The sequence below is a fragment of the Watersipora subatra genome, chromosome 8 (assembly GCF_963576615.1).
Source record: "Watersipora subatra chromosome 8, tzWatSuba1.1, whole genome shotgun sequence".
In the NCBI taxonomy this organism is placed as follows: Eukaryota; Metazoa; Bryozoa; class Gymnolaemata; order Cheilostomatida; family Watersiporidae; genus Watersipora; species Watersipora subatra.
Window position 1 is genome coordinate 50,877,512 of NC_088715.1, and position 15,927 is coordinate 50,893,438.

At 30.6% G+C, this 15,927-nt stretch overlaps 1 protein-coding gene across 1 annotated transcript; it reads left to right on the top strand.

The window, feature by feature from the left end:
• Positions 1 to 13,592: 13,592 nt before the first annotated feature.
• Positions 13,593 to 13,955, top strand: LOC137402678 (uncharacterized). Its single transcript, XM_068089183.1, has one exon. It carries the CDS (start codon positions 13,593 to 13,595, stop codon positions 13,953 to 13,955), a length of 363 nt encoding a protein of 120 aa, XP_067945284.1.
• Positions 13,956 to 15,927: the final 1,972 nt, after the last annotated feature.

The window sequence follows — 15,927 nt, forward strand, 5'->3', positions numbered from 1 at the left end:
GTTTTATTGTTATTTACTTTAATGAATGGTGAGCTAGAAACTGTAGCAAGCGTATAATTGCTATAATTTTTGTCATAATTGCACTAAACTATAATGAATTTAATAATAAAATTTATCTTATTATAAAATATTAAGATTTACCTCAAGCAAATATCTTGTGATAAGAAGTGAATCTTAGTACTTGAAAGTATATTAATTTGAAACGCTTTTAAAAGTCGCAAAATATGACTTTGTTTTTTGTGCGTTCTATTAGTCTCTAGTTCTATTAGTTTCTGATTCTACTAGTTTTTGGTTCTACTAGTCTCTGATTCTACTAATCACTGATCCTATTAGTTCCCCTGATTCTATTAGTCCTCCTGATTCTATTAGTTTATGGTTCTATGTGCCTCTCTTATTCCTTTGGTTTCTGATTATATTGGTCTCTCCTTTTATTTGTCTCTGGTTCTGTATGTCTTTGATTCTATCGATATCTAGTTTTATTTGTCTCTAGTTTTATTAGCCTCTCGGATTCTATTTGTCTCTAGTTCTATTTGCCGCTTTGGTTTTATTTGTCTCAGTGGTTCTATTAGCCTCCCTGGTTTTATTTATTTCTAGTTCTATTAGCCTCTATAGTTCTATTTGTCTCTAATTCTATTAGCCTCCCTGGTTCTATTTGTCTCTGGCTATATCTCTCTTAAATTCTATTTTCCTCTAGTTTTATTTATTTTCAATCCTTGCTATCTTTCTGGTTCTATTTATTTCTCAAATTATTCTTGCCTCTGGTTTTTTTGTCTCCGGCGCTTTTTGTCACTAGTTATATTTATTTCTGGTTCAATATGTCTTAGGTTTTATTTATCTTTAGTCCTCACTGTCTTTTTGATTCTATTTATTTCTCTGATTGGATTTGCCTCTTTTTTTTGTTTCCGGCTGTTTTTGTTTTCAGTTATATTTGTCTACGGTTCTATTTGCCCCTCATTATATTTTTCACTGGTTCATTTGTTTTTCATTCCTTCTTTCCTGATTATATTTGCCTCTGGTTCTTTTAGTCTCTGTTCTATTTATCTTTTTTAGTATCTGAACAAACAGATATATATATATAAAATATAAAAGTTAGAAAAAAGAACATAGATACCAAATAGTTCGTCTTTGGTAAAATCAGAAAGAAAAATGTTAAGCTTCAGATAAAAGAGAACATGCCTAAATATTTCCCTTTCAAGTTTTTATTACTAATGGCCATTTTTCTTTTGACTTCACCTTCTTTGCCACAAAAAATTATTTTGTGAATTTAAAAAAATTGTCGCAGTTGGTTATGGTATTATCTAAAACCATGATTTTCAACAATTCAAGCCACTGAACATTTTCTACATTTATAAAATTGTAGAACACATTCTACATTTACTGCGCTCTTTAATTCATCATGCGTTGTCTTGTAACTAATAAAAGTTATTATAAAGATTTGTACATCTTTTCCAATTTTATACAGGTAGAAGTGGTGAGATAATGCTAGAAGTTGTCTCCACTGACAGGTTTCTAGTTGATGAGCAGTTAAAGCTTCAGCCTTTTAAACCTCTTCCAAATTCCCTCAAACTTCTTCACAAAGTCTTTTTACCTGCTAATATTTTATCAACAAGAGTCTGGAACTCTAAAATATTAACTGGTTTAAAGAATAAAGTAGTAGCTACTATTGACAACTGCCAAGTAAAAGATTCATTCATCACATTTGATGGCAACCCTGGAGCAATAGAGGTTTACAAGGACAGAGTATATACAGCAGTACATGGCAATCCTTGGACCATCTATGTACATGATCAGCAAGGAAAACAAGTTACTTCATGGAATCACAATGACTATGACACAGGCACTTGGATCACAGGACTGGCAGTCACTTGTGATAAAGTAGTTGCTCCAGATAGAAACAACAAGCTTCTCATCATCTACTCACTTACAGGAAATAAACTCAAAGACATTTCTTGTCCTCAGCTCAATCAAAGTTACGTCTCGCTCTGCGTTTCAGCATCAGACATGGTTGTGTCTGACTATAGCTCATCTCAAATCTGCTTGATAAACATCTCCCAAGGCCAGCTGCTTTAGACTTGTAAAGATGTGCCTTACCCACAAGGAGTAGCATGCTATGGAGAGAAGTATGTTTTAGTAGCAGCATCCAATAGTAGTACTTTGAGAATCTTGGATAGCTCAACAGGTTAGTTTATTTGTAACTGAGATACAGATTATGTGACCAGCTGTGCTGATAAACGCGCTGTACAATCTAGTAATTGATAGACATACTAATAGATACATAGTGTTGATGTAAACCATGTATTACTGATCTAATTACTTCTCATAGTTGAGTTAAACACTGCATATTTAAGATAAACTACACAAATTTGTAGAAGATGTTATCAGAAAGTATCGGTGTATCTTAAATTTAAAAATGTTTAATAAAAGATTCCCCTGCTTACTTTACTACTAGTCACAGTTTTGTTGTGAAAGATCACGCTGCGGTCATCAAAAGTTTCTATGATTTAAAATTTAAATTATTTTAAACACTTGAGTAGTCACTGTAGAATACTTTCTGCTTTTCAGACAAACCCATTTTGTAGGTGAGTCTTTCGTTGCATCTTTGGTTCACTTTTGGAACTATTGCTAGCATTCTTTTAATTGTATACATTGCCTGTAGGCTGCTTTGTGTTCACTGCTTCATTCTTTGTTAATTAAGACAGTATATAAATACTTAACTGTATTTAGCAGTTCGTATTGGACTGTATATAGGTCATAAAACTGTTTATATCAAAGAGTTCTCTACATTTTGTTCTTGACTCTATCTCGCAGCTTGTATTTGGCAACAATCCAACGTTTCTCTGATTATAAGAAATAGCGCGCTACAAGGTACTTGTGGTAGTGTTAATAATGTGTATACATCAAGCTCATAACTTGTAGCAGTCAGTTGGTACTTAGTCTATGCTTATTCTGTGTGACAGCCTTTGAAAGGCAGTCTGTCAAGGAAGCAGAGGCTTGCTCTGGTAGTCAATAGACTACAAATGAAGCTCTTAGCAAACTCAATAAGGTAGAACAGAGTTAGACAGAAAGGATAAATTTGAAGTCTGAAGCATTTTATTGGCCAAATTTTATATCCTTTTTCTGTTGAAATGACTGGAATATTTTAGAAGGAGCCTTTGAACTTTAAATTTAATTTTATAGTCACTCATTTTTAAAGCTGTTTGAAGCACATTCTTCTAATGATCTGTAAATAACCGTGGTGCAGCTCTTTACCAGGGATTGAAGGGTTTATGTCAGGAGAAGATAAATCTATGATTAGTTATTTTGATAAGTGACTAAAGAACACACTATTACACTTTAGACAGACTGAATTAAAATTGAACTTACTGAAAAATTTTAGTAGATTTTGAGGTTTGGGTGGACTATCAGGATGTTTGAAGATTAAAAAAGACAAAACTCGAATCAAGTTTAAACGCTCTTTAAAAAAGATATATGCAAATGCTATCATTGTATAGTTAATACCGGCTATTGCATTTTGATTGCAGCAGTATACGTCTCTATTCTGCCGGTCTCTTTGCAACTACTATTGTCATCATTACACTTTTACTTGATCTAAGTGTTTCAACCGCGATTAACTTTTGTCGATTTTAATCTTGAAGTATCGTTTGCAGTCAGGCCACTTCAAACATCAAATACAATCAAAAATGATAAAGAAATAGCAAAGATTTTGGATAAAATCAACTAAAATTTTGTGTAAATTTATTTTCAAACTATTTTAAAAATAGTTGATATCATAAACATGATATGACTGCTGAGTATAATTTTATATTGTAGGTGAGATAGTCTCAGAGCTGACAGACAACGCTATTGAGAGTGGTTATGTGTTTAACATAGACATCTCAGGGAACAGACTAATTGTAGCTGACTATGACGCAAAGAAAATTGCAGTGTTTGATCTACAATCATAGCTGCCGCTTCCTCAATTGGATTTACTGTCTTTTCTTTCTTATAACAAACCACAAGTGACCCTACAAGAGAGTTATAGCATAGTTGAGCATGAGACACCAATGTTGGCAAGAAGATGGCAATGGGGCTGTTATGATAAACTAAAAAGGCTGAAAATTGCTGCACAGGTTAAAGTTTTATTCACTTGTTGTAAAGAATTATCTCCTCGCTGCATTCAACGCACCTGATTGTGATTGGATAGTTCATGAAAAAAGTGCACATTACGTGTGTGTTATGTTCTAGTACTTGACACAATACATGTTTTTGACCAAGCTCTTAACTTTTCTCATTGATACAACAGTTGTTTTGACAATGATTTTAACTCACAACATACGGTCTAACTTATCTAATGACAATTATCAAATAGTTAAAATGATACGCCATGAACTGTTTACTGTTCCACAATAAACTCAACATCTTTCACAAATATAAAGGGTTTATATACCTATACTAAATACATATATCTGAATACAGTCAACGCATGCATACTGCATCCTCAATGGGAAGCTTTTCCATGCTCTGGGTTGTCTGGTTCCTTATAAAGATTTCCCAACCATAAACTCTGCCTTTCCATCCACTCGGGTGATCATCTTTATGTGATAGTCATGCTCTTTGTTTATAACTGCCAGGTTAATTGCTTTTAACTTGACTGACCATGCATGCAGCCCATGGCTTAACCAGCTAGCTAATCATTTGTGAGCCCAGCTTTTACCACAGTAGTTTTAACAATAAAAAGTTCACCGCGTATAATTTCCTGTTAGGGAACTTAATGTGTAAATGAGGCCAGGCTGCCTTGAAATAATCTCATACATATAACCGGTTGTATACACGCGATTACAATTTCAGAACACAATGTAGTAAAAATACTTAATTCGGTGCCTCAGGTTGACGCTTTAATAATATTTCAGTAATTCAATAACTGTGAATATTATTTATCCATTAAAGGTTTACTTGCTACAACGTTTTTGTGATGGCTGCGATTAACCGTTCGTTTTTGAGCTTTTAAGAGCTTGTAATCACATTTCCACATATTTTGCACCTACAACACAACATAGTAAGACATGATGAGTCTTTTAATACCAAATAACTGTAATTTGAATTTTTTTGCAAGTCAACCTTTAATAGAAGGTAGAAAAACCCATCATATTTTATGTCTACATATCTAACAGCCTAGTCAGTAGCTACTGATTTATGTAAAATATTTTACTCAAAGCTACTTTAGCTTTTCAAACATACTTACTCATACTTTTCTTTAGCTTATATCATTACTCTAAAGCATTTTGGTACACCAAAATCAAGTGAAATATGCACTAATACAATAATCAAACACAAAAAAATTAAATATATAAGAAATACTTGTTCAAAAACTCTGCTAAAACCTATTTTCTTCTTTCTACGCGCATTAATCTTCTGCTTGACTGGTCAGAACTACTGAAATCAATAGCTGATGAATTGAAACAACTTAATAGGTAGTTATGCATGTCCTAAAACAGAGCAAGCAGCCTGAGCTATTGGGAGGGGTGATAATTTTTTGCGGAGTTGTCTGATCAGAAATGCGTCTTTCAACGGTTACACATCAGTGTTGATATAAAGTGAATACGCTAATGTTGTTTGGATGCTAAAATTGACTAGTTTGGCAGTGCAAAAAAATTGAGGTCAGAAAACACTGTGTAAGGTATTGAGCAGCCAGAAGAAAAAAAGATCAGTTCAAAGAGAAGTAACAATCAGAACGCAACTGGCTAAGCAAAGTAAACAAAGGTTTTTTTACAAAATGCGAACTTTTGTTTTTGCATGTATTATAAATATTGTTTGTTTATTTCACTTGTTTTTAAATATATATTTGTAGCATTTGATAGGTTATCATTATTATTAATATTATTACATAAACAGATCTTCAAAACTATTTTCTTTTACTTGCCATCACTTTTTGCCACTATATTTGTTGAAAGTCAACTTGCATGGTAGTAAATCTACTGAATATTATTTATAGTCAATATGATTGTCAGCATATGTAAACTACGTGTAGCATGTCAGATGAGTGATACCCTGAATGTGTTATAAGTATTGTAAGAAGGCCTTATTAGCTGTTCCGCTGACTGAAGATAGAGTAGAGTAACTAACCAAATTTGCACCAAAGTGATCAAAAATTTTATTCTTTATTTACATTTTCAAAAGTTGTTCTAAAATACACAATGCTAAATGATAATAGTAAACCTGAAGTTTAACCTAGCCACTCTAGCAAAATTTGAGAACTATGAACTGCAGTCATAATAATTCCCTGCTAGCAGTACTTGCGCATCTATAGAATATTTGTTTTACCAGGAAGTTTTAATCAAATGTGTAACAAAATTTTAAATAAGTGGTTTATTAACAAGTTTTGCTCTGACAAATGATAGTCTTTATGTTCGCCGAACAACTTATTCCTTGGCAATGTAATAGTTGAACAGCACTTATTAGAGGAAGTTTAATTAGCAATCAATGTGTGAAAAAAAGAATTATTTGCAGGTAAATAATTACACCTAAGACATTAAAACTGATTTAGTTAATAAAATGCTCTTTGTTTTAACTAAAACACTGCCAAACGTTCAATGTTTTATATATGTTTGCGTGATTAAAAATGCATAACCATCACTTTTGTCAGCCAATAAAAATACAAATCTATAGATAAATTGGTCATTCGAAGTTTTAAAATTTGTTCATTTATTACATCTATAAATTTTAATAAATGAATAACATTTATTTCAGCAAGTTTAGTTTGCACTCATTGTATGAAGAAAGAATTTTTTACAGACAAATAATTACACCTCAGGCAAAAGAACGAATATAGTTAATAAAATGTTTTTGTTTCAACTAAACCACTGCCAAACTTTCACAATTCTATTTTATATGTGCGAAATTAAAAGTACATAACCGTTACTTTTTTTAGCTAATGTTTATGTCCATCTATTGATAATTTGGTTATTCAAAGTTTTAAAATTTGTTCATTTATCACATGTATAAAATTTAAACAGCTTAAATAAATCTTTGTTAAAATTATGATTACCAGCTAAACTTGGTCTCAAATATCTAGCATAGTACTGACTGTCCAGGTTTTCACATTTCTCTGCATGGCATCAACATCACATATTTTGATGATGTAAAACCTTGCAGACATGCAAAGCATCTGTCAGCTATTAACTTCAACCAACAGTCAACAAACCATGATAAACATAACAACTGATATACCATTTTCAAATTTTGGTTGTTATCTTGGCTATATTGTTAGAAATAACAAAAGTAGAAAATATAAAAGCTAACCCTGTGCTCATAAAAATACAGTTTAATAAATATAGTAAACAATTTAAAATAAACTCAGTGAAACTATCAAAATATGTGAAACATAACTAAAGTAAGTGTCATGTTTAAAAAGTTCAACAAACTTCTAAATATAGAAATATATGCATTTCCTTGCGCTAATTTTAATAATAAAACCTATTAGAACATACCCCTAAAAATATAATATTAAATAATTATATTTATCAAAAAGGATTACCACCCAAGCCTTTAGCAAAAAATACAATTGAAGACAAAAAACCAGAAAAGGAAGCTTTGAATTAAGAGTCATCAGACAGACTAACGCACTGGTAGTAATGATGAATCTTTACAAGTGTTTTTATTGCTTCTGCCATTCCCGTTTCTAAGATAAATCCAAAATATGATTATAAGCTGACGAAAATGTAGAAAATGATTTAATTTCATTACACCATTTTCTAATTAAATTACAAATTACATTACAAATCACCATTGGTTGCTGACCCTGCAAGTGAAGCATAACCCCATCAAATGGTGGGTACGGTTGAAAGTAAAATTAAACAGTTAAATTTTGATAAAACATTTTATCTAAACAGATAAAAATGCTTAGTACTCCAGTAGGAGTGCATCACACAAAACACTCTCTAAATGTACTTTAATTACTTTTAAGAACTATCACAAAATAGGTCAGTTCTCAGAGCTTTGAAAGGTTTTCTGAGATTAAGGATGGCGCTTTAGAAAGCCAGTAGATCTGCTACTATTTGCTAAGAATTTGCTAAGAATTTGCTAAGAATTTGCTAAGAATTTGCCGCTGAATGATGACTACCTAAAATTACTTACAGCATCTAATCAGATTTAAGTATAAATATTAGGAAAACCGAGTTTTTTCTATTTAATTCAAACCCAAAAATACCTTTTTATATTTGGGTTAATTTAGTAGCTGCATTTCTTTGTAATTACAGTTGCACACTCAGTAGTTATAAGTAAATACGCTCAGGTTATAGAATATACAACATTTGTTTTATCCAGGCTTGCTCTGTGTAAAGGACTACTGTAGGAGCATGAACTTACCATTGGGTTGAAGTTTTACCGCTTTGGTCAAAACAAATAGATCTACTAAACTCTATCATTATTTATCATTATTAGTTAATCCGTATAACAGACTTCCTGCAGGAGTATTAACTTACTTTTATGTTTAACAGTAAGTTTAACATGACAAAACATCAACTTACAGCTTGATGTTTTAGCATTTTCAACAATCCTAATAGATACACCAAAAGTTATCATTAACGTATATCTACTTACTGCTACAACAGTATTGTCGCAAACGATTGTAAAAGATTTCTAAATGTTCATAAAACTGAGGTTTTTTTCATGCAAATTAAACAGCTGCAACAAACTGAAAAGTAAAGAGCAATGGTTTTACAAAATTATTATTGAATGTAATGGACAAAATTTTTCTGCCTCAATTAAAGAAATGTATAAAAAAAATTAATTTTTTTAAAATAATATAACTACCCTTTTTGTTCTTCATGTGCTTGCATCATCAGTAAGAGGTGGGCAAAAAAGAGTGTTAACAAGTAACTAAAAGAGCGGGTTTTGAACAACTAACCTTGACATGAAACTGCAAGTTCCCGTAGAACTGTGGTAAAAATTCGTGTACATAGTTGCCATCCTCCTAGGTTGCATATTAGCATAGCATTTTTCTAGAAACTGCTGCTTTCTCTGAGGGTTGAAAATAATATCGTTCAAGGCAGCGATCAAACTTGTTAGAAAGGTTGATCAGAAGCTCAGCTCTCTAAAAATAAATAGTGGGTCACTTTCGATGTTGTATTTAAACATCATATATAGCTAAAAAGTGGATGGATAATTTTCAGTTGCTACAGTATGTAGTTAATTGCATGGCAGCTTATTTCATAAAAACTATCAACAATTTTAGTGATATTTTATAGTATAATAAAGTCAGTTGGTAAAGTCTTACTTTTTAAGAACGACAGTTAAAATATCTTCTATTGATTAGTGAGAATAAAAATATAAATTTGCATTGCTACAGGCTTTTTGTTTATAATAAAGAACACAATAGTATGCAAATTTGTATATATACATATATATAATACAAAAACTATACAAATCATGCATAAAATTACGTACCATGTTTGACACAATACACACACAGTTGTATATGAAGTACGCCCTCATTTAAACAGGTCATATTATTTTCTTTTTAACATTTTAAATATTCAGAAAAATTTCTGCTGAGTGTCTCTCAGTATATACATGATAGATATGTATGTATGTTGGATATGTGTCTCAATTGAACACTGGCTACTTACAATGATTTTATTTTTATATATAGAGAATAGCTTTTTAGTGAAGTCATCAGTAATTTATTTTTTTTAGTTTAAAAGATAGTGAGGTAATCATAAATAAACTATTTGGATGGAATAAAAGTAAACATATTTTTATAGAGTAAATTAGAAAATTAAACAATATTGCAGATACTTTGCAAGCAACTTGTTATTCTAAAAAATCTTTTAGGCAAACTATGTAGCTGTTTAATAAAAACTTACCCCTGATGTTGATAGTGCCAAAAAGTCTTCGCAGGATACTGTGTTTTCGTAAAGCTTTAAAAATCCCAGCTGCTCACGTTGACTCTGTAATATATAAATACAGTATTATGTATTGGTTGAAAAAGCAGAATCTGGCAAACATGCAACTCAGAAAAGTTTAGAGACATATGTAAAGTGAGCTGAAAAACATACTTAAAAAATTGATATATAGACTCAAAGATGATCTAATACACATACGAGGGTGATCTGATACACAGATTTAGAAGTGATATGAATCACAGAAACAATAATAAGCTGATATACACATATGAGTGAGCTGATGAGCAGACGAAAGGGTGATCTGGTATACAAACTAACAAGTGAGATAATAAAATTACTCATAAGTATTACATAGTATTGTACAGTTTGTTTCTTATATCAGCAACACTTTATGGTGTTTGGTTACAGTCATTTAATTTAAATACTGCTGGAAAATAATACATTTGAAACATTAGAACGTAAAAATCTAAAACTCATTGGAACAGTTAAGTCAGAAATGTTGACAGTTGTTTCACTTTTTTATAATCTTTAAAAAAATTAAGTAGGTTTATGTTTAAAAGTTTTGTATGTTTCTTTGTCAAATAACTGCCAGGCCCATTTTTCTGTAATGACATATCCAAACATATCCAAAGCGTGGTATTACAACCTAAAACCAACCTACCACAAATAATATTACTAGTAAACAAAAGCATAAGCTAATTGTGTCACAAAACGGTATTGCTGCAGCTTAAGGTATTGATTCATACTTCTCCAGTGCCATAGAGGACCAGGCCATACAGTGTCCACTAAGTATATGAGGAGCAAATAAAAATACTTGAGTCTTTTGATTGTTGAATCAATGAAATGCAACTGTTTTCACAAAAACGAAGAGTTCCACACCCTGATAATACAGTAAGAAATGGCTAACTTCATTTGCATCTTTGAAACAATCTAAAACAAATACTGAATATAAAGAGAATCATGTTTCTAAACATATATAAGAGTTTATCACAAACTTTCAAAAGGTGCCTACAAGTTTGACTTGACTAGGCTAATTGTAGAACCCGTAATTTGATCACTTAAAGTGTTTGCACATTTTAAAAAACACATAAACACACCTAATGCTTTTTTTAAATAGGTACAACTATAATTTTGCAACTTGTTTATTAATAAAGTTGTCAATTTGCTCCCTCTAGATTGGAATGTAACCCATATGACACATCCAACTATCTAGGTTATTGGTGGTACTGGGCTACTTGTGAAAAATCAACAACACCCAAAATTACTTCATTTTGAAATATTTTTTAATTTGCATGTAGCTAAATAATCAGCTCAAAGTTTATAAGTTTAATTTTATTGGACATTTGGCATATTTTCTGCAAGTTGAGACTGTAGGTGGTGATGTTAAACTTAATACTTACAAGCCAGTGGTAAAGATAGCCTGTGCCCTTGTTCTTGCATTTTCATTCTCATGAAAGTATTTGTAAACCGTCATTCTTGAAGCTGTTAACTCCACCTTGCAAACTGCCACCACTAAAAATAAAAAAAGTTCATTGAGTGTTTTAAATATTTATTTTTAGTGCTGCTTTAGTATTATTTATCGATTCATTTTACTTACATGCAAACATCACATCAAATTTTATGACTTTACCTTATATTATTATATAGTCATTTATATTAACTTTTTATCATGCTTTATAAATTACATAATATACTAGCCTATTATACTCTATTACAATTAGACTACTCTACTATAATTTTTATTATGCTCACACATACGTTATACTAGATCATATTATATAATATCAAAATATATCATATTATTTTACTTGGGTTATTTTATATTTCATTATCTGATATTATATTGTATTATGCTATATAATATCATCTTTTTTATTTTACAGAATTTTGTAATGCTACATTACATCATACCGTAATGCATAATACATTATCCTGCAGTATATTATACTATAATGTAATATTATTATTTTAATTATTATATCATATTTTAGGTTTATTATATAAAAACTTGAGGATCAGGTTTACAAGTTATGTCTTTGCTTCTATAAGCTTCTAGTTCAATAAAATTATTATCTAATAATATGAAATATATTGACATATATTACATATCTTTCCTTTTTAATTTTTAGTAGTTAGATATTTGTTTGCCACAATTTAACATCTTCAATAAAGGCAGCAGCACAAGTCTCAAGCTATAGTTTAAAGTTTTATTTTAAGCAGGCTATTAGTTCTTCTATGACTAGAAAATCATCTATAATAGAGTATATAAAGTGCTCACATGTAGTCACTACTAGTCTAAACATCTCAAGAACTTTAGTTTGAATTGAAAAGTAAATGTGATAAGCTCTGTTAAAGTCGGTACACTTGAAACTGATAACATTACCTCAAGCAAATCCTTTATATATGTGTATTGGCTTTGTGTTGAAACTAATTTTTAATGGCTTTTTGTTATTCTTGGCTAATGGCATATATATTATTCAGATAAATGACTGATTTGCAAAATAAAAACAAAAAACATTCAGGGTATCTTGGATTGTAACAGGCTGGCTTGCTAAAGTTTTTATTTTTGAATCATGCTTCCTCGTATCTATTCTAACAAAAAAGATTCAAAGTACTAGATTGTGCTCTGAATATTTATGAATAATCGTAACACATATCTCTCACTTTTTCTAGTTTTTCATTGTTGTAATGTTTCAAGTACATTAACGTGCCTCAGTATGCTTAGCTTAGATGTGCGGAAGCATAGTGAAGATTATTTATTATAAGAAAATACTTTACTGTTATGCCTACTTGAGTATTCAAAACTATTCAATTAATAGCTTAATGATTATTTAAAATGTAAGCTTACTTAAATATCTACTGAAATTTAGTAGGGTATTCAAAACTAATAATGGTTATCGTTTGTAGTCCATATACATTTTCATTTTTCAATGCATAGGAATAAAGAAATGCCAGAAACTTCGCAGGTATATATATTTAATTATTACATATATATAATAATAAATACTATATAATTTGTATCACATAATATTGTTTTATGTAATATAAATTATATTATATAAAACAATTATATTTTTATCTTTATTATTATTCTTATTGTATCATTATCATTTTCAGTTACATTTTTATTAGTGTTGTATTTAATGTAAACTAATGACTACGCTAAAGACAAACCAATTTTACAATTTTCTGTTAATTTTTAGACATCTGCCAGAAAGCAGTTTTTAAAAGACATGTACTTTTTTAAGCAGTTAACACAGGACAATCTCAGCTACAGTGGTGTGAAAATTAAATGGACCACCTTATAAAACTTGATCATTGCTAGCGCTCAGCACTCAAGGTGATTAAATCCCTCATTAAGCTCTTTTTATTGAGTAGAACCTGTACATAGTATATATCAAAAGAAAGCTTAGAATGATTAAAACTTGATGAAACTAATTTTAGTTTAAAACAACAATGTTAGATAAGTTTTAGAGAGTCAAAGTTAGCAATTATTTTTGGCATTTTCACTTATTTTGAATAAAATTAAACCTCTATTTTATTTATATTCAAACTTAAAGCAGTGATGCTACTCAAATCAAAGATGTTGTGTGAAACAATCCTCATGTTGTTACGTTTTGCACAACAGAATAATTTGTCTTTGAAGTTGCTAACTTGCTATAAAAGTGAACTTCTAGCGTTGGTAGATTCATTCAGTCAAACATCGACATCATGCCTCGTCATCTTACAGAAGCAAAGCGAGCAGTCATCGTACACCTTTACCAGGAAGGCAAATCACAGCGGGAGATTGCCAAAGAAGTAAAGATTGCTAAAAGTACTGTTTGTAACACCATCAAACGGTTTGGTGAGCAAGGTGACTTACAGGAAAGAAAGAGTAGAGAGAAACAAAGAAAAGAAAGAACAGAAAGAACATTAGTGGCAGAAAAGGCAGAAAGAACATTAGTGCGGCTTAGGACAAGAAATCGGCACCTTAACAGTGTAGAACTGTGTAGAAAACTGAAGGAGTCTACTGGTAAAGACGTCTGCCCTTCTACAGTCGGAAGAGTTCTACTAAGAAACGGACTCAAAAGCTGAAAACCACGCAAAAAGCTGTTTCTCACCGAAGTTCACAGAAAGAGGCGTTTAGAATGGGCAAAAAAGCACCTAAACATCAAAGCTAAATGCATGCCTACCAAGTACTAACAGCATCCCAAACCAACCCCAACGGCCCTTTTCAGGGCCACCAACTTATGCAGAGTTTGTTCACAGCAATTTATATCAAAATGAATAAATTAAAACTGTAGCAATATTAGTGCGCTAGTTGACAAAACTATTCTGATTTTCAGTATTTGTGCTACTAAGCTGCCCAAGCCTGAATTTTAAGAGTTAAACTACTTCAAATAAGTTTTTTATAGCATATCTGAATAGAGGAGACTCTTAGCTTCATTTTGATATATAAAAATTTAAATTTGAACACCTTGGCTGGCAGCTACTACAACATATTTTTTGAAAGTGCTCAAAATTCTAGGGTGGTCCGCTTATTTTTCACACCACTGTATAAAAAACTTTCTCATAAAATGTTTCAGTTTGTGAACATGTAAGAACAATAAAGTATACTGCATTCATAGAGTCTAAAAGTAAAATCATATCATAAATTTTTAAAATTTATTAAACACGTTTATTCTATCTTGCTGTGAGCTGCACCAGATATCCTTTTTATAATAGCATATCTACAATAATTTTATAACTTATCTAAACTAATTTTTCGTTATAGTATTTTTTATGTATTAAAAATAACTTTGTATAAATAAACTGGTTTAAATATCAACAAATGTAAAAGCAACAATATAGATTATTAAATTTTTATTTCAAATACTCACTTAACCGCAAAGAAGTTCCCATTAGTTTATGTTTAATTGTATGTAATGTTTATGTTTTGCATGATTAATAGTAAGAGTAATATACTACGTCATAAAATATTCTTGTTCTCATGAAACTAATGTTCTTCTACATTGAGATTATATAAGATCACATGCAATCGTGCAGTCTATAAACTTGGACTAATGTTGCACAAGGATATTCTAGACAATTCTTACCATATTAGATTTTATCAGTTAAACCATATACAGTGTATGCTGCTCTGAACAAACTAATTTTATTTTAAGATAATATATTTGTTGGCTAGTGTGTTACTGAATTACAGAGCTGACTTTTTGTTGAAAGTTTGTTTCATGTAAGCAAACACTGACTTCCATGAACGTGAGTGTTGTTTTTATGTGGACTAAATGCTAAAAATAGTTTTGTAGTCAATATTATGGAGACTGATAGATAAAATGTTAAAGTAGGTTTAAAAGAGTTGGCCTGCTAATATCTACCCAGAAAAAAATTACTTCAGGTCTTCCTGTTTAAACTAAATTAGGATAATTAAAATAGTAGTGAAGCGATTTCACTCAGAAAATTTATTTAAAGTTTGACAGTTTCAGTAAAACTAATATCAATTCTAACTTAATTTACTTAACATAGCAAAAACTTAATCATTTCTTTAATTTCAGTTTATTTAAATATTATTTTTCTATTTTTCTCTGAAATTTATGCACCTTTATGAGGTATATGAGGCGTGTTTACTTCTAAATGCCGATTAAAAGCATCAAATCCTATTTCAGTTATAATCGCTTGCGATTGAATGTGAAACGGGAATTTTACATGAATTTTCATTATTCATTTTATATCATCTCAGTAAAGGTATTATAACTTTTGAATCACACAAACAATTGTAGTTCACAATATGTAGATGAACTCGCTTGTGTGGTCATTGTTTTCAGATAATTGACCTGATTAAGTTAAAACATTACCTACTAATTTCATAATAAAATCATCCTATCCTAACTGACTTAAAATCATTATCATTGAGCAATCTATTCAAAATATTGAGAAAGTGTGTCAGAAGAAAAATAAATGCTCTCATTAAAAAATAAAACTTTGTGAATATGAAATGCTAAGTTTTGCAATTGCTTTAATAATTCCAGAGTTCACAAGCTAATCCTTAAATTTCGGTATAAAACCCTTT

Bases quoted from the DNA above. Each gene is read 5' to 3' on its own strand.
- LOC137402678 (XM_068089183.1), top strand. From the start codon at position 13,593: ATGCCTCGTCATCTTACAGAAGCAAAGCGAGCAGTCATCGTACACCTT.